At 40.1% G+C, this 19,995-nt stretch overlaps 2 protein-coding genes across 3 annotated transcripts in view; one reads left to right on the top strand and one right to left on the bottom strand.

Annotated features, from left to right (window-relative positions):
- IQGAP2 (IQ motif containing GTPase activating protein 2) overlaps positions 1–19,995 on the bottom strand; it is a 219,493-nt gene that overhangs the window by 49,300 nt on the left and 150,198 nt on the right. For both annotated transcript variants that reach the window (XM_074995443.1, XM_074995444.1), the window contains 4 exons: positions 15,352–15,515; positions 14,573–14,733; positions 10,873–10,997; positions 8,444–8,607 (listed from right to left, as the gene is read on the bottom strand). In XM_074995443.1, the coding sequence (XP_074851544.1) occupies positions 8,444–8,607; positions 10,873–10,997; positions 14,573–14,733; positions 15,352–15,515 (614 nt within the window). The remainder of the gene's footprint in view (positions 1–8,443; positions 8,608–10,872; positions 10,998–14,572; positions 14,734–15,351; positions 15,516–19,995) is intronic.
- Positions 772–4,606, top strand: F2RL2 (coagulation factor II thrombin receptor like 2). Its single transcript, XM_074995446.1, has 2 exons — positions 772–835; positions 3,404–4,606. The coding sequence occupies exons 1-2, from the start codon at positions 772–774 to the stop codon at positions 4,492–4,494; spliced, it is 1,155 nt and encodes a 384-aa protein (XP_074851547.1). The 3' UTR covers positions 4,495–4,606.

Here is a 19,995-nt window from a genome sequence, read left to right as displayed (position 1 = left end):
AGCATATGATTCCTGGGCCAGGTAATAGTTTTAGTTGAACCTTACCAAGAAGAGGGAAGGCTCCCAACCTTTACCAACATTTTGCAATTGCCTGCTGAAAGTAGGCAATTACCTCATTCGAAACACAAGAATCTTGAAAAATATTTTGCGTAAAGTTTGCTAAAGATGTAGATCAAACAATTCCTACTCAAACAAAGCAGATGGGAATGACAGAGCACACTGCCAGTTGATAATTGGTAGGCAGATGACAAGCTAGAACACAGCCCAGGTAGTCTGGGCGAAACATGCTTGGATACCATACACTCCCTCTCCTGCTCTGCCAACTCTATGCATTTCCCTCCTGGTGTAATTAACCAAGTGTATAAGCTTTCAGGACATGGACTTTTTTTTTTTTAATCACCACAAGGCTCTCTGACTAGGGACATCAGGTGCCAAATGCCTTCTGCAAATATTCTAAGCAGCAATATCTTAATATTTTTAAGAGCTCCTCATGTTCATGGTAAACGAGGAGTTAAATTACAGATGTTAGAAAAGACTGAATTGCTTTATGTCTGCCAGAGGCTGAACTGAGTCATGTGTATTTACATATCCAGATGTCACACCCTCTTGCTGTGCTAGAGGAAGAACTAGTTAGGTACGATAAATCCAGTACACACTGAATATTTCTGGATGGCAGATCTAAAAAACCCCAAGCTCTTTTTATGCAAAAATGTGGCTTAACATTTTCAACTGAAGAGGCATTATTTTGTCAACTGGATTTAACCTGCAACAATGAAAATATTGGTCTTCGTAATAACTGGATTGCTGACTCTGTCCTTGAGCCTACAGCAAAGAGGTAAGCGTTTGGTTTTAGGTGTATTTTATATTATTTGTATATTTTTATCTTTGACCAGGAGCATTGTGCTTATCTTTTCAATACTTAATGTTAGCTCTAATGCCCCTGGCAGACTGATACACAGCATAGTCTCAGCTGAGTCAGATTTTGATTTAGCTATTTTGTTTCTCTTAATGGCCCTCAATAATTGCGCTGATTGCAAACAAAAGGCAATTTGTTTTGTATTTAGTGAAATGTGATTTCCTACATAACCCACCTTCTACTATAGTACTTACTACCACAGATATGTGGCAGTATTCAATCTGTGGAATCACATCCTGTGCATGGAAAGAGGGTGTATAAATACAGGATTAACACTTCAAAAGGTGCCACTAAAATAAAAAAAACTCATTTGATGGGGCAAATTTGTAACAAATGCCTAGGAAGACTCCAATCCAAAACACTGGGCCTAGAGTCTCACTGAACTTTGTGGGGATAAGACAATGATTTCCATGGGAGCAGAGCTAGGCATTTTCTAACATTAAATGCTTTTGTATTAGTTTAAAAATACTCTGATGCACAAGTCTCTTTAAAGAGCCATCATACTCAGAGATATGATTAAAAATAGCAGTGTCTTAGCGCAGACTCTGACCTAGACCTTAAAGTAGATTGCAGACATGCAATTGCTGTAGCTGGAGTCGATACGTCTATGATCGACTTATCTGGCCATCCTCACTGGGGAAGGTCAACAGGAGAAACTCACATCAACCTCCCCTACTCCTTGTGAGAATGAGAAGTACCGGGGTTGACTGTCAGACTCTGATAGTTCAATTTTGCATGTCTACCAGGCATGAAAAAAAAAAAAAAACAAAAAAACCCAAACCCCCGAAAAATCAACCTTAACTGGCAAGTACAGGCATATCCTAACCCAAACCCACTTCCTATGCATACTCTGTCACAGCTGCCCATTTTAATGGTCTGCAATGCTTGCAGACCATTAGTTGAATCAAAAGATAAAAATTACTTGGATTCTAAGATTCAAACGGGACTGCTCTACACGTCTTAGTTTGTTCAGAATACTGGAGCTACGATTTTAGTTATATATTATAGCAACAGCAGAAACTTTATTAATGACCACAAGATTCAAGTGAAAGGTAGAGAGATGCAAAGTAGGATTATTACTGTTTTGCAATGATATTCTTTAAGTGCTTAAATGAAGTGTTCAGACAACAAATGTCTTTAGACATTCAAACGGTCTGTATAAAAGCTGAACACTTTTGGTTTGAACACTCCTTTACAAAATTCTACAAGCCCTACCAAGGTTAACATTAGAAGAAAAAAAGTTATTCACATATGCTCATCAGTCTATCACAAAAATATTCTCATTAGTTATATGTAAAAATAATGAATTGCAGTCAAGTAAATCAGTAGCTATGCACACAGAACCTTTCACACATTTTTTTCAAAGCACAATGCAAAAATCAGGGTGATAGCGAACATCCTTATTTCAAAAAGTAGGACTGAAGCAGACAGATTGGCCAGCCATAGAATAAAAACTACCGTTATAAGCCACATGCTCTGGATTTAAGACTGAATACCTTGAAGGTGGCCAAAAACAATGATTGACATCCATGCCACCTTATTGTCTTTACTGGATTTTCACAGGTGTAACTTCTTCAGATCGAAAGAGCCATGCTGACACTGTTCAGAGAGACAGAATATAATCCTTGACTCACCTGCCCTCAATTGTGTTGGCTCAGCAGTACAAAACAGGAATAAAGTGCATAAAACTGTCACTGTGGCCAGTACTTATTACTGCAGAAAACAAATACCTTGCTCTGCTCTGCCATACAAATATGATTAATAGCTTTATCATTGATTTTCATGCTAAGAGGAGGGAATCTGGTTTACTCTCCAAATCAATAGGTGTGAAGTGGGAGTAGCTATCTTATTAATGTGAAAAGACTGAGGACAAGGCTCTTGGGTGTTCATATACAAAGTCGTCTTTGTTTGGTATTCAAAAGATAAAAGGCAAACTTTTCTAAGTGTCATTCTAATTTGAAAAATGTGTAAGGAAAAATGGGACCACCTTCAAGGTATTCGCTTTCTGTAGTCATAAGTACTGGCTGAAGTGACAAAGTTTTATGCACTTTATGCCTGTCTGCAGTGCTAAGCCAACACAATTGAGGGCAGGTGAGTCAAAGATTTATATTCTCTCTCTGTACACCATCAGCTTGGCTCTTTCAATCTGAAGAAGTTACACCTATAAAAATCCAGTAAAGACAATAAGGTTGCATGGATGTCAACTATTGTTTTTTGTTGGGAGAATTATGGTTAACTTTGAAACAGGAAGAATCCAGCTTGATCAAATCCTGCTGAGTGTTCAGGGCTGAGAAACCCTTTATAAAAAATGAATTTCCCTAACCATGTGAAACAAATCAGACACAGTACCCCACAATGCCATTTTATAGTAACATTCTTCAGATTAGAGCTTCACTAATTTTTTCAGAGGGGGGAAAAAAGTAATGCAGGATGACTATCCTGAGTAAATCTCTTATGTTTTATCTATTTTCTTTTTTTAAATCTCAGAATCTAAACATGGTCGTAACAGCTCCGCAAGTCAAGTTGTGCCTCATATTAAGACCTTTCATGGAATACCACAAGGCACTTATGATCACATTCCCCCTTCTGATATAGAAGGCTGGATAAAGACTGTTCACAACAAAGAACTCACCTGCTCTTCAGCGAAGTCAAATGGCTCAGTATTGAAAGTTACCAATAGCACAATGGAATACCTGAGAAGTTCTTTGAGCACCAAACTAATACCTGCAGCATATACTTTTGTAGTTTTACTAGGTGTGCCATCAAATGCCATCACTTTATGGATGCTGTTCTTCAGACGCAAATCTGTTTGTGCCGCCATCTTCTATAAAAATTTAGCCATTTCAGACTTCCTATTCTGTATTATACTGCCATTCAAGATTGCATACCATCTCAATGGAAACAACTGGGTATTTGGAGAAATAATGTGCCGAACTACAACTGCCATTTTCTATGGCAACATGTATTGCTCCATTCTACTCCTCATGTGTATCAGCATCAGTCGTTACATGGCTATTGTTCATCCATTCACCTACAGGAGTCTACCAAAGCGTACCTATGCAACACTAGCGTGTGGAATTGTGTGGACAACTGTTTTCCTCTACATGTTGCCATTCTGCATAATGAAGCAAAGCTATTACTTGGAACATTTAAGTATCTTTACCTGCCATGATGTACATAATGCTTGTGAAACTTTATCACCATTCCAATTCTACTACTACATCTCTTTAGCAATATTTGGGTTCGTAATACCACTGACTATTATTATTTTCTGTTATATCTCAATTATTCAAACACTCAATACTTATGAGCAGAAGTGGTTTTGGTATGTTAAAGTAAGTTTTTTGATCCTTATGATTTTTGCAGTTTGCTTCACACCAAGTAACATCATACTTATTGCACATCATGTGAATTACTACTACTACAAAACAGACAGCTTGTATTTTTTTTATCTTATTGCTTTGTCTCTAAGCAGTTTAAATAGTTGCCTTGATCCATTCCTTTACTATTTGATGTTCAAGATCAGAGAGCAATCCAGTGTTTATCTCACAATGGTTAAAATATCCAGGGAAGAATGAATTACGTGAAGTGTCCAAGATTTATTATTTTGTGACATGAGTAAATGTCTGATAAGTCAAACAAACACTATGCAATTAACTATTTTTGTAAATGCAGAGATTGTTCTTTTTAATAAAAATGCAGTTTTGAAGTACAGATTGGCCCTTTAGCCTAGCACTCGCTTAAAAAGTATCATTCATAACCTAGCATGATTTTAGTTAGCTGGATGGCCACTTATCACAGGTGTGGCCAAGTTTCCTTGGGGTCAAATTTTTACAGCCACCAGTCCTGGTCTCAGCATTCTGTGCTGTTATTTAGCTGAAATTTACCCCCAAATGTCTTCCAAGATCCCAGTTAGCAGTGAAAACATTGGCAATGCTGTTTGATCATACTGACATCCCATAGTCTGGTAAATTCTCTTGTTCAGCATCGTTCAAGTCCCGATGGTGCCAGACTGTGCAGGTTAAACCGCTGTCTTAAGATCTCCTTCTTACAAATTTATGTTAAATAGCTTCTAAAAATATAGCTTTGCTAAGTCTTGCAGTTTTATCAAGTCTTGGTGATATGCTTTAAGTCAAAGCTCCTGATTCAGGCGAAGGGTTTTTTGTGTTTTTTTTTGTCTTTTTAATTAAAAAGACAAAGGTCAATTTCTAGCCCTCACTGCTATGAGAAAAGGTCTGAAAATGTGAACTCTAAAGCGCCAAAAACAGAATGCAACTAACACCCCAATTATATTTTTAAGCCAATATCCCTAGTTTTGAAAGCTTTGTGTTAAATATCCCGAAGATAGCTCAATGTTTAGTACAGTCATACCCCGAGATACGTCGAGTTGGGTTATGAGAATTCGACTTTACAAGGAGTTTCATTTAATGCCCCTACTTCGGCTTACTAGGCATTTCTTTGCATTTATGAGGACTGGTTTGGATTTTGTGCGTCTCAGCAGGACACTGTCGCCCTGCAGCAGGAGAAAGGCTGCACCTCCAGGCAATGGCTGCCTGCAGCTGCTGCCCGCCTGGCACATCTCTCCGCAGCACCCAGGGGTGGTTTCCCAGAGCCCTCAGCCGGCCACAGCAGGCGCCCACCTCCAGAGCCCCATACGAGCGAGGCATCGCCCCTCGCCAGCCGGGGGTCCCCTGTGCCTGCCTAGCTCCCTGCACGGCCAGCCCCCTGGCACTGCCCCCTCCTTGTTTAACCTAAGCTGTGCTCAGCCGGACTGCCTCCCTGTGCCCTGCTCTGCCCTGCCCACCCACTTGCACCGGCCCCGCTTCTGCAGCTGTGAGCAACTACCCGGCTTTGTGCCCCCTCCCAGCCCTATTTCTGCACCTGGGACAGCCCCCGAAAGCCTGTAAGCAGCCATATTACAGAGTAATTACTGAAGGGAAAATGCCTTGTTAACGTTAGTTATCATAACACAGCCTAACTATTGAAGTAAATGGGTATCAATTTTGGGGCTCAGAACGCATAAAGTTTTTTTCACATTGAAATTAATGGTAATTACGTTTTTGACTTACGAGAATTCACCCTAAGAGGGGTTTTTCAGGAGCAAATTACCCTCGTAAGGCAGGGGGAAGACTAATGATATAAAGTGGATTTCTGTTTTACCCACTATTAAAACATTTTCACATTTTTGTGAAAAACCACATATAAATATCCACCACATACATTAGAAGACACCTCAGGAAGTCGTCTAGTCTAAGCCCCTCCTCAAAGCCAGACCAACCCCAACTTTAAAAAAAAAAAATCTATCCAGCCAGGGCTTTGTCTAGCCTGGCTTTAAAAACATCAAAGAATGGAGATTCCACTACCTCCCTAGTTAACCACTGGAGTGCTTTAGCACCCAGCTGGTGGAAATAGGTAGTATCTGAGGAATCTGAAAAAGTAGGTCTAATAAGCATGTGAGTCTTCAAGATGCCATAGGATTGCTTGTTAGTTGTGAATATTATGTTGAGTGAGTGGAAAACAGATTAAGACTAGCTTCAAAAAACAATCCATGTTTCACAAAAACTCCTCTGAAGGAGGATTAAAAAAGCCAAATGTTCTAGAGAGAATCACTGATAAAATGGAGATCAGGAGGCTCTTCTGCAAGTTGGGAAGGACGAATATACTAGACTTTCCTGGTCTTTTACAAGCACAACCAAAAGGTCATATGAAATAAAAGGTAGCTGAATCAACTGAATATAGATGCTTGTTTAAAAAAAGGAGACAACTTAAAAATCACATTTGTCAAATGTTTACCTGTCGCTGCTACAAGCGGCGCCCAAAACTATTGTTGAGACTACGAATACACCTATATTTAAAGTTTCACCCTTTCCTTTGGAGTTATTTGAGAAATTTCACAGATGAAGAGGAGAGAAAAGACATTAAAAGTAGCAAAAGACAGGGGAAAAAAAAGACCCACACTAGAAAAGAAGATTGATGGAGAACACTAGGGCATCTCTAAGTATCAGAAGAAAAAAATACACCCAATGCCTTTTTAAGCTGGACTATAATGAAGTTTGCTTTTAAAATCAGACTGATATATTTGAGAGCTTGTGCATCTGAGTCCATTTGTTAAAGAACTGTAAGAACTAAGACCAACAAATGTAGTACGCAGCTTCCTCTTATAACAATGCAAAGTAAGGGTTTGGTTGTGCTAGGACAATGAGATGTGCCTGGAATTTGACTGTTTTTCATAAATTCAAAAGGGAGGGCTCTGGCAGGAGGAATAGTTATACTGCAGAATGACTACAAGGGGACAGCAGTGGGCCAGAGATGGGAACTGAGACAGATATTACTCCATTGCAGCAGAAAGGGGCAAGGGTAGAGAAAGGAACAGCTATGTACTATGTATTTCAGTGGGTGGATGTTCTCCCGTTGGCAGACGTATCCCTCTCCACAGCAGCAGCCATGGGCAGGAGCTTCGCACCTTGCTCCAAGCAGCTGGGGTTATGCCCTCTTCCTGGAAGAGCCTGCATAATTAACCCCCTCATCTTCAGTACCCACCCCAGAACAATTTAAATGGAGAAACAAAACTGAGTTAAGGTCCTGAGCAATGCTGGGTAAGTCTTCTGGTATCCCCATCATTTATAAAAATTGGGACAAATGAAAGGTTTACTTGAAAAGCTAATTCAACTCACATAAAACATTACTGTCTGCCCTCATTGTAGTTACTGCACAGGACAAGATTTGCATATGCTGCTATAAACTCTCTAAATACTATGCAGAGAGAGTTCCCATTGTTTAGCTTAGGAATATGGAGCATGATTGCTAGACATACACCACTTGAAACTACAAGTTGAATATGTTGCCAAAAGCTATAGCTGTGTTCAATTACGTTCTTAAAGCAATTACACTCATCTGCTTACAGTTCCTGCAACACTGGTGCTAGCCTAGTCTCAGCTTTATGTGGAAGCCAGCACTTGTATCCTGCTAAAATGTCCTCCCTCAAGTAGCATATCAGGAAGACAATCAAAAAGAATTATGACCAAAGGTGGGGGAAAAAAGGGGGCCCTCTACCTTCTACCCACATGAGGGGCCAGACAGGAGTGATTTCTAGGAATTTCTTCCAAAAACCATCAATACTTTAACCTTCCAACTAGTAATGAAAGCCCCACACATCCTTCCCTGGTTCCAGAAATAAGAGGCCAAATCTTTTCCTCAATTCCTAGAACCACATCAGCACAATTATAGCATAAATACCCCATTCTTACATATTTAAAGTAACTGTGAGAGGATAAACTAGGAGACCAAGCACATGGTGACAAGAATGCACAACTGACTGAAAAATTAACCTGAATAGATTTTACCTTTGCCAGGTTCCATTCACATTAAGTTTCAGCAGGAGATGGAATTACTGAGTGCTCAGGTAACATTTCAACTGGCACATAAGACTGACACCACAACCACCACAATATTGTAGGCAGGGAAAAAAAAAAAATTCAGATTTGGTGTTTAATAAGTGACGTATCTATGAGTCAACTGAGGTTCTACCTTGCATTTCTGTACTTTGGCATAGTGCAGAACATCTTGATAATGCCTTGCATTTGTTGGGCTCACATCACTCAGTTTGGCGGTAGGCAACTGCAGTGTTTCTAGAGTTTTCCCAGGATTCCCTTGGTCAATAGCTTCATTAATGTGGCCAACTGCAACAATTCCTAAGAAAAAAGGAAAATTACATTTAAAGTTGTACTAACAGAAAGAGCCCAATTACATACTAAGTTCATTCTAAAAGGGATATTGTACAATAAATAAGGGGGAACATCAAGTTATGGTGGGCAGCCTCAAATTCTGAAGTCTTTCTGCTCAAATACTGGCAGTTCATGCCAAGACAGCAAGCTGGACAACACTTTTCCTCCTTCAATACCTGTTTCAATCAGATCATTTAAACAAACAAAAAACCCCCCACCCTTTTCTAAAAAGAAAAAAATTCCACATTTTGCTCTACATAGGATGATCCATGTACATCGCTTCAACCAGAGACTCCACACCTGAGTGCAAGGCCTCTGGGCTTATTTATGTTGCAATGTTCAAGCCATTCTGAAGTGATTTTCATGTTTGGCTATTCCAAGTAATTTGACATCGTTTTCCTAACACTCACACATATCTCGATCTCTGAACTTTTATTTTTCCAAGTCACCAAAAAAAAAAAAAAAAAAAAATCACTGGACAATTTATCTAGAACATAAAGTCAGTTCTCAAAATGTGTCTACCTAAAGGAAAAATATATTTTGAGAATTGCTGCGCTCCCATAACTCCCACTGACCTCAATGATCTATGTGATGCTCAGCAGTTGTGAGAATAGGGTTTTTTACCAAAATGTACTTAGGTTCCTATTTTTAGATCAGTTTAGAAATGAGGACCCTAATTAACATGAGTGCTGAAACACAGCCCTGCGGGGTTTTCACAGAACCCTGCTACACCAAGTTTGAGTCAATAGAATTCCTGCTGGTTGCTCAGCCATCACCTGTGACAGAGTGCATTCCAGTTGGCGGCTGATAGAGATCTGTGGAGGTTTTTCCATAGTGCAAATACAAAACTAAATTGATGAGGTCATAGTCATGTGACCTCACAAGGCCTTAACCTCTAAGGAGGCTGGGCTATTCTTCAGGTGTACGTAAGCAGGGTTTTTTACAACCACCATGGGGAGACCACCAGGGAGGAGAGGGAATTACTGCACACTTGGAAGGATGGGCTGATCTGGAGGCAGCAAGTTTCAAAAACACTGCTAGCATTGTGCACAGTTCCAAGCTGAGCTGCCCCCTCCCACATTGGGATAGTGGAGCAAAATACCCTGAAAACAGCTACTTTACACTAGACCTGATGTTGCTAACATGGGCTCAAATTTGAGACACTGAGCATCTCAAGTTTTACGGACTTAATAGGAGGTTAATAAACTGCCAAAAATGAATTATACAAAGGGGAGACTTTAGTTACTGACAACGGCTCTGCTGCTGGCTACTCTTCTTACTTGTTCACGTGCACATTCACAGCTTGAAGTTTTGTCAAAAAGACCACGTTGCAAAAAGCATTTGTCTACCAGCAAAGGAGTTACAACCAAAACAGTTCTCTAACTTTTTTAGGGTAAGAAAAGATAAACAAAATAAGATGCTCTCTAACCAAGCCCCACTTTTTGAAGGACAGAAGTGTTTTGACACAGTTACATACTAACTAACCTCACTAAAGGAGGGATATTCAGCACAAAAAAAAAAGTGTGTAAAATAGCACCCACTGCCACTTACTTCCCATCTGAAAATCATCTTCATCGATTGATGTACAAGTCCCAAAATGAGATGAACTATGAGAATTATTGGCCCAATATGAATACAGATGGATAGAAGTCTTATCACCATCTGTTAGAACTATGGCATTGTGATGTCAGACGATGTATTCAGGGACAGTCTCTGAATCGGGGAATAACCAAAGAAGGAGTAATGCAAGTAGCTACCACATTCAATGCTCCCCTTTTCTCCAGTCAATACGTTAGGCCAGCCAGCCATTCAACACAGAAGTCTTTGTTGAATTTTGATGGTGTAACTGTTTATCCCTCCTCTCTAGAATTACTGTTAAAATGCTATGCTGGGAAATAATCACTAATTCCAAATCTACTTAGGAAAAAATACGAAATCTGTGTTATAGGTCAAAACACAAAGCTCTATTGCCTATTGTGAGAGAGAGATTCAGTTTCTTCTAAACCATGCTGTCTGAAAGTTCCGTTCTCATTTTAAACTGCAGCTACCACAATTTCATACAGAAAATCCTAGGAAACCATTCAGGGGGATTTTTTTGTGGTTCTGGCTAACTGCAATTTTACAGACAAAAAAATCACTATGTGAGCAGCAAACCCTCAATCAACCTCCAACAAGTGTTCCAGGGAGCAAAGTATCCTCCACCTCTGACAAAGGTTTAGCAGAATCACTTACTGTCATTTTCTTCTTGAATTTGCATATTAACCATGTCAATGCAGTTCTGGATATCATTCCAGCTTAAATAGTCTTGCCCTTGAGATAAAGCCTCTGCCTTAATAGACAAGAGTGTGTCAGCATAACTGTGAGAAAATATAAAATAGAAAGAGTAATTAAATGTATTGCCCAATATTCACTGTACTAAGTTATTTTTCCTTACTGGATGAAGCTAATGCGCATGAAAGTGAAAAGCTTGGTTGTAAATGTTTGCAGGCAAACACCGTGTGAACAGGGAACATGCAAGCTTGTTTAAGGCTCCACACATGCACTTCATATAGAAAGGACTACTGTGGTCCTTCATTTGACCTCCTGTGTAATAGAAGCCACAAAACTTCCAACTCCTACACCATGCATCTTCTTCCAAAAGACGACTCAATCTTGATGTAAAAAAATAGAATGGAGAATCCATCACAACCCTTGGTGAAAGCTGTTCCAAGGGTTAACTACTCTGTCAGAATGATGTGCCTTTGCCATTTGAATTTGTTTTCCTTCAGCTTCCAGCCACTGGATTCTGGTGTACCCCTCTCTTAGATTTGAGTACCCATTATTAAATATTTATTCCCTTGTAGATATTTTTGGATCATAAATCAAGTCAGCCCATAACTTTCTCTTCAACTAGAGAAATTTGAGCTCTTTAACTCTTTTGCTGTAATGCATAGTCTCTAATCATTCTAGTCTCTTCCCTGAAGCCTCTTCAGGTTCCCTCTCAACTCTCTTCAAATCCTTGAAATGTGGACATCAGAACTAGACATAGTACTCCAGTGGCAGCTGCACAAGTGCCAAATAAACAGAGGTAAAGGAACCTCTCAACCCCATGAGCTTCTTTTGTTCTCAGTCCAAAGATTGCATGAGTTCTTTTGAGCACAGAATCGCACTGCAAGGTCATATTGTGATCTGAAATAAATCTGTATTATATCATCCCAAAGCACTTTCCTTATAGCAGCTCCACAAGAATATTTCAAGCAGAGGCAATCAGTCAAGTAAACAATGATTTTAATAGAAGAAATTACAGAGATGTTCTTTGACATTAGTGTAAACAAACAAAAGGAATTAGTCAAATATACTGATTTATAGTCAAATATCAAAGATAAACAGATATGTACAGTTTAAGTTTTCCCTATTCCCTCATTTCAAAGTACTTTGTCAGTTAAAATCCCCTGGAAGTAGGAGATTTAACAGTTTATGGCAATGCTACAAATCTTAATTGGAGATGTTCTTTGCAACTTGCTCAGACTGCAGGGGGTATAGAAGATAGGGAGGGTGTCATTATTAAAGAGGCCAGGGATAACTAAGTCAGTTTTGCCAAGACTGTTCTGAGAATGAGTACCTGATATACTTGGAGCCCTGAATTTCTTCCCCACTCCACAGCATCAATTTCTATAATTCTCCTCACACCTGCAAAACTGACTTGCTTTTGGCCTCAGGGCAGGTGGGTAGGTTAAGAACGAGTTAAAAACAGTCAGGTAAATTAGATGTTTTCATGCCACCAGGATCCGATGAGATGCAACCTAGAATACTGAAGGCGCTGACTAAAGAGTATCTGAAAAGTCACGGAAGACTGGTGAGATTCCGGAAGACTGGGAAAGGGCAAACACGTCCCTGCCTAAAAACAATCCAGGGAATTAGATCTTAACTTCTGTACTAGGGAAAAAAAAACTGTGCAAATAGTTAAGGAATCCATTACAAATACCCAGACAATGAGACGATTAAGTCAACATGAATCTGCAAAGAACAAATCATGTCAAACCAACCTGCTAGCTGGCTTTGACAGGGTAACAAGCCTTATGAATCAGTGAGAAGCACTAGATATGATATATCTAGAGTTCAGTAATGACCTCATTAACAAACCGGGGAAATGGAAACACTTGAAGGTGAATGCATAACGGCTTCGATAACCTTCCCCAAAGATTAACTATACATGGTTCAGCCATGATCTGAGAGACTTAAGTCAAGTTGTGCAGGGATCAGTTATGGAGTACTGTTAGGTTCAATATCTTGATCAACAGTTCAGATGACAGCATAGAGAGAACACTGTGGCGATACCAAGCTGGGAGGGGCTGCAAGTTCTTTGGAGGACAGGGTCAGAATTCAAACTGATCTGGACAAACTAAGATAAATAGGATGAAATTCAATAAGGACAAATGCGAAGTATCCACTTAGGAACAAACTATCAGTTGCACACATACAAAATGGGAAAGGCCTTCCTAGGAAGAAGTACTATGCAAAGCAGTCTAGGGTCACAGTGAACCACAAGCCAAATACGAGCCAACAGCACAACATTTGCAAACATGATTCTGGAACACGTTAGCAGGAGTGCTGTAGCAAGACAAGAGAAGTAATTCTAACTCTGCACCGATTCAGGCCTCACTGGGAACATTGTGTCCAGTTCTGGGTACTGCATTTCGGGAAAGATGTGGACAAATCGAAGATGGCCCAGAGGAGACTAAACAAAATTATGAAAAGCTCTAGAAAACATGACTATGAGGGATGATTGAAAGAAAGAATTAGGTTTGTTTAATCCAGAAAAGAAGACAGAGGGGACATAAAAGGTTGTTTAAAAAAAAAAAAAAAAAAAGGAGTAGGGAGATAAATCAATCACTCTTTAGCCTTTGATGATAGGAAAAGGAGCCATGGGTTTAAACTGCAGCAAGGAATTTTTAGGTAGGACGTTAAAAAAATTGTGTCAGGGTGGTAAAGTAATGGAATCAACTACATAGGAAGGTCATGGAATCTCCACCACAGGAGATTTTTAAGAGCATGTGAGAAACACCCATCAGGGATGGTGTAGATGCTGCTTGGTCCTGTCATGAATGCAGGGGATGGGACTTGACTTTGAGGCTCCTTTCAGTTCTGATTCTCTGATATCAAGCCCATAACTTCTATCTGAGATATCTTCAATAGTCAGGATCTCTCATTTCATCTAGCAGCAGCCTATCCAGCAGCACTGTGCACCCAGGGAATTCCATGAAGCATCGCTGTGTGTGTGTGTGTGTGTGGGAGAGGTGGGGAAGTATCACCTAATGCCACACCAACAGACTCCTTAATGTAGCAAAGGTCTCCAATACAGGTACTGATTCTGCTGGACTGTTCTGATCTTATCACTTCTCATATGGAAAGAGCAAAAGGCAGTATGCAGCTATTATAAAAATCCAAACAGAACAAAAAGCTACTCATCTCCAGGCTGAATTTACAATATGAATGAAACATTTATCTACCTCAAGTCATGTCCAGCTCTTTAGCAAATAGGAGTTTTTGAGAGAGACAGGTTAAATTAAGGTAATCATTTTACATTACACACAGAATTCATTCTAAGGTCCTCTCTTAAAAGATTCAGCAAGACTACTGACTAGCAGCTTCCAACTACACTTATTCCAGATATCCCTTGCTACAACAGCAACTTCTCTCTGCCCACAATATTTAGCTTCCAAGAACCCCAACTTCCTTGTCCTCAAACTTTCAGTGATGTTTACTTGCCTATGTTTTTGCAGATATAACGCAAAAGCTGAGCAGCCTGAATATTCTCTCCTACCAGGAAAATGTGAATCTTGTAGCCTTTTTAATATCATCTCAACACTGGAAAAATAGCTGGTAACACACCCCTCTTCCCTTTGCAGAAGTCTTTGTCACTCCTTTGAACAAGGCAAAATAAAACTTTTACCGTTGAAAGTTTTCTTCTTCCAGATTATTGAAGCCAGCAGATGGATTTTTGAGATGACTTTGTATTCCCAAGATGTCTTTGCTTCCCAAAGCCTGATTTAGTAACACAACAGCTGACAACATTTCAACAGCAATAGACAGTTCATCATGTCCCAAGTAATTCTATAAGAACATAGAATAGATGAGTTATGAAGCTCAACAAGTTAGGGGCAAACAGTTTTAATTACAACATAAATGCCAAAAGAATGGAGATATGGATTCAATTTTCTTCTCCATGTGTACAAGAAGAGGGGAAAATATGACTATAGGAATGTCAGTTTAATGTGCTGTGAGTAGCAGCACCAAATCACTAGGCATCCTTAACATTCTCCCTTTCCTCGGCCTCTTTATTATTTGGGACAAGCAGAATCTTTCCAGTCAAGCCTTGCCTAACTTGAATCGGAATGGGGACTCTCCACCCCCATTAAAGCACAGAAAACTTTAACATGAGAGACAGTCTAAGTGACACAAAAGTGAAGGTCAGTAAACTTATTGCAGCACAAGAGATGGCAAAGGCTAAAATCAGTCAAGAAAATATCATCTGAATAGGCAAGCACTTATATTAAAATGCAGGAATAGTCATATGATACACGTCTAGGCAGGACTTACAGTCTGATGTGATAAGTCGTCTGATCATTCCAAACAACAAAACTACATCAAATGAAAATGCATTAGTATTCTTCTGCCTTATGTTTCGACTGCACACTAATGAACAGGAATTCATAAGTTTTCCACTCTTACCACAGCGTTCTGTTGCTGAAGATTGAACAGTTCAGTCTGATAGACAGCAGCAGCAAATGGGTGAACAACAGGCAATTGGGCCTCTGGTTTCATCAGTGCAACAAGTGTTTTATTAGCATCACAGTTACGAATTGCAGTATTGATATGGTCAACTGCTACAAGTTCTGGGGGAAAGTAGGAAAAAAATCCTATCAATTTCTCTGCATCTGATTTTCTTTTTTTTTTTTTTGAAAAAGCGTAAGCAGACACTATCCCGATGTTACATATGCTACCATTGCTCAAGAAAGCTATAAATTGATACCTGCAAAAGATGTGCTTTTGTAATCTCACGCAAAATGATTTCTGCTGAAAAGCCTGCTGAAGTCAACAGCTGAACACAAGACAGTGATCAATATATTAGACCTTATCCTGGAAGGCAACTTGGAGTAGTCCAGGAATTGCCACATCATGTATTAGGTTTGACCAGAGGCAAAGCAACCATGGACTATTAATCTATGTCTCTGTCCTGTTTTATTTCTTTATCTCCATTGTCTGCTCATTATTCCACTTCTAGTGAGGGTCCAAACAGCTAGGCAGGAGAAAGGGTGACCAACAAGAAAAGTTACAGCCATGCCTTAATAGCCTGGTAAGAAGTTTATCAGATTCCAAAATGGCTCATTCATTGTGACTGGAATTTTCATCAGCTAGACCGAGTAAAACAGAAGCTACAACTTACTTTTTGCTATTGTCTCACCTTTGTATCTCTTCTATTTTTCAATCTATAAAGAAATATAATTTCAATAGCCACTGCAAGCACTGCTAACTAAAATGGCATTAAATTACTTTGTGAGGAAACATTAATCCTTAAGTATGGCAAACCATATTTGACATTTAATTTTTTTTCCTCCTCTTCCAGTACAAGAGTAGTAGTAATTTCTAGGAATGAGCTCATAACTGTCTAAATACAGACCAGTGGATTAAAGCTCAGATTTAGGGCAACAGGCGATGCTCAAGAGTGCTAGATCTGACCTTATAAAAGAAATTGCAGCTCCTGTTCTAGTCCCTGCATCTATGCCAGACACAACTATGCAGGCATTGGTAGGCACAAACCTGGTTGAGGCTAGCCTGAAGGAAACATAATATTCTTCAGGTAAGAGTTAAGCACCCTGAATCAAGAATAAGCAGACCTGTGCAAAATCCCACAGAGACAGTAAGGGCTTGTCTACACAACCACCTTCCTTTGAAGGAAGGATGCTAATTAGGGTGTTGGGAGTTTACCTCAAAGTACCAGCGGGTGCACTGTGGCTAGACACATGCCGGTACTTCGAAGTCTAAAACTATAAAGTTGCTGCAGGGGGAATTTGCTTAATGAAGTGCTGCCTATGCACCACAGCACTTCGTTAGTAAGCTCCCAACACCCTAATTACCATCCTTCCTTTGAAGGAAGGTGGTAGTGTAGACAAGCCCTAAGTGGCAAAGTCTTCTTCTGAGTGGGAGAACCAGCCCTGCAGGATGAACAAAGAGGATGCCTATTTCAAGGAAGGCAAGACGGGGTACCCGATGTGCTGCTGCTGAGGGCAGTGAGGGAGAGAGATGGGGGTTAAAAAATAGAAAAAAAACACACCCATTCTCCCAACTTCAACCAAGCCACACTGATTCACCAACTGCTTACTCTCAGCAAGGGGGCTGGAGAACTGACAGTGGGAGGCAGCATTCCCTCTGTTTTTACATGCATGAGCTGAATAGGGTTTACATGCACTGAGGCGTGTGGAGTGTGGTGCTGCTGGTGGCATGCCTGCTGCCAGCTGTGGGAGTTCTGTTATTCAGTGGGGCAGCACATGAATCTCTACTGGGTGGCCACCCAAGCGCTCAGCTTCCAGGGAACACTGGTGGCAGGGAAGGTTGTGATGCCAGAATAGGGCAGACACAGGCAATTTCTTTATGTGGCTTTTGAAGGGAGGGAGGATGCACCCCAAATACTGCAGAGCTTCTTTAGGGTTTTTTGGCTAGCAGCCATGACAGCTGCCAGAACAGGAGGAGGAAGATTCAGGCACTACCTGTGCTCTCCCCAGCTTTCATTTTGGCCAGTTAGTTCTGCAAATAGCCAGTCCATGTGTCTTTACAAGACAAAGACCGCTTAAAAAAAAGGCAGTCAAGTAGCACTTTAAAGACTAGCAAAATAATTTATTAGGTGAGCTTTCACGGGACAGACCCACTTCTTCAGAACATAGAAGTCTTCTGAAGAAGTGGGTCTGTCCCGCGAAAGCTCACCCAATAAATTATTTTGCTAGTCTTTAAAGTGCTACTTGACCGCTTTTCAATTGATAGTGTATAGACTAGCACGGCTTCCTCTGTTACTATGAAGAAAAAAACCGCTACAGACACCAGGGCAGACCCTGACAGAACATTTACTGACAGCTGGTCATCCAGAGGTTTGGAGAGCTCTCTTGCCAGACTCATTCCAATCAGATGGACATTTGATCTTTAGGCAGTGAGTCAGCACAGACCACACACATCCCTAAATATAAAAACACAGTAATCCCATTGCTTTCAATAGCTCTCGTTTTAAAATTAAAATTAGATATTTAAGGTCCCAGCAGAACTGGAGAAGGTGAGATGTCAGAGTCTTGAGCTTAATGTTTTTCTTACTATCTTATGTACCAAGACTGTATGATTTTATAAATTCATTAGGCTTTAAGGTGCTATGGGACTGCTTGTTATTTGTGAAGCTGCAGAATAACACGGCTACTCCTCTAAGACTATGTGATCTTAGGAGAACAGAGATGTTAGTGGCAGCTAGACTTGATGTCCAGCAGCGTTGTTCACAGAAGAAAGGCTTAGCAACCCATAGTAGAGTTTCCCAAACTTTATATAGTTGGAACCTGTTTTTTTCCAGTAACTTTTTTGCAGCCCAAAAAAAAACCACACACTTATTTAAAAAAATTAAAAAATGAAAAATGAACTTATTTGTACTGTTTATTATTTATTCACAATACATAATATAAATCTTGACATAAAATACTTACATGCCTAACTTATTACCTCAGTTACACAGAAAAATACAACATGTGCCAAGTTAACAGGATTGTGCACAATAATCTGTATTTTCTAAAGGAGCGGTTTTTTTCCCACCCCACCCCCACAGACCAGCACTGGGCCTTGGACTACACTTTGGGAAACACTGACCTATAAGAATGATCTTTATATTTAAAGGGGCTTATCCTCTCTGATGTTTCCCAGTGAAACAGTGACTGACTTCTCTTCGTTAAGTCTCAGAGTACCAGTGACAAACAGGATTTAACTATGAATTCTCTGTAGACCTCCTTGTTCACTAATCCTATGATAAGAGCAGTCTCCCTGGGCCAGGCAAAGTCAGTGTCTGATGAAGTTACAATTAGTCACGTGCCCTCCCCAATCCTGTTACTTGTCACACTGACCCTCCACTTGTATCTGTGTCTAAAATCAGAGCCTGCTTCCACCACAAACTCCACTTGTCTATGCTACCGATGGGCTTGTATTAAATATGACAAAATAGCCACTAACACATGCCACTATGACAGGTCACCATTCAGTCAGAAAGGTCTTGGAGGTGATCTTTTACCAATGCGCAATTGGGAGACTGACTAGAAGACTCAGGGCAGTTCAAACCAACGGAACTGAGTATTTTGGCCCAAGACACAAGTAGTAAGTGGGAAGGAGGAGTTCTACTGGGTATTTTGCTCTGTATAATAGTTTAGCCATTTTGGAGTAAAAACAACAGCACTTGCCTTTCCGACACCAGATTCAACAGAAAAAAAGTTCTCCACAGTCAGCAATAAAATGCCAACAAACTCTACAGCCTTTAGTGGACTTTGACTTCCATGCTAGGAACCGAGCAACTGACATTATGAAACGAAGTCCACAGTGCGTAAATGTGCTTGCCAAGTTCTTGGGCATTTATCATGCAGGTTGTAGCTTCAGTGGTACCATTATACTTAGTTTGCACCTTGCCTCTACATGGAGTTCTGTAATAAGTACCTTCAACTGGGTCTTCCTAGAGGTCTAGTCTTGTTTACCTGCCTTCCCCTAATGAAAACTGATCAATATGGTCAGAAGTAAGACTGAACTGAAATTCTTCACACCGCATGAAGTCATGCGGTAACATGATATTGTAACCTCTTCCTTTTTACCCACACAAGAAACGAGCCCACTTTTCCTACCACGATGTTGATGAAGCTCTATTAATAAGTAGCGCTACCCTTCTCAGAGAGTTTCCTATTACCCTAGAGCAACTTTCACATAGAAGGAAATACAGTTCTCCATGTGCTGGGGATTATTCTAAAATTCAAATCACTAGCTGTACAAGCAACTAGGATGTTATATAAAATATGCATGTCTCCATAGCATACCATAACAAACTATGCTTATCTGATGCAATGCAAAGAAAGGTAGACTGACCGAATTAAAAGTGTGAAGTAAGACAAAATAGCCACTAACATGCCACAGACACACTATGATAGCTGTTCGTTCAAAGCTGAAGCCCCAGCAGGCAGGTTATCATGCAAAAAATGCCAGAGAAGCAATAGCCAACAGATGTGCTCCTGCAAATTTAGAACCCCCTGAACCATAATTTTTAGACAATAAAGCAGCATTAATTATCGTGTTGTAGATTCATTATGCCATACA

This window comes from Carettochelys insculpta, chromosome 5, assembly GCF_033958435.1.
Source record: "Carettochelys insculpta isolate YL-2023 chromosome 5, ASM3395843v1, whole genome shotgun sequence".
Classification (NCBI taxonomy): Eukaryota; Metazoa; Chordata; order Testudines; family Carettochelyidae; genus Carettochelys; species Carettochelys insculpta.
The sequence above is the reverse complement of the archived record's forward strand: the minus strand, read 5'-3'. Positions and strand labels throughout refer to the sequence as shown.

What these genes read in the sequence shown, in the direction of transcription:
- F2RL2 (XM_074995446.1), top strand. Translation starts at nt 772, where the DNA reads ATGAAAATATTGGTCTTCGTAATAACTGGATTGCTGACTCTGTCCTTG. An exon ending in CTTGAGCCTACAGCAAAGAG is followed by an intron (nt 836 to 3,403) that starts GTAAGCGTTTGG and finishes TTTAAATCTCAG; the next exon opens with AATCTAAACATGGTCGTAAC.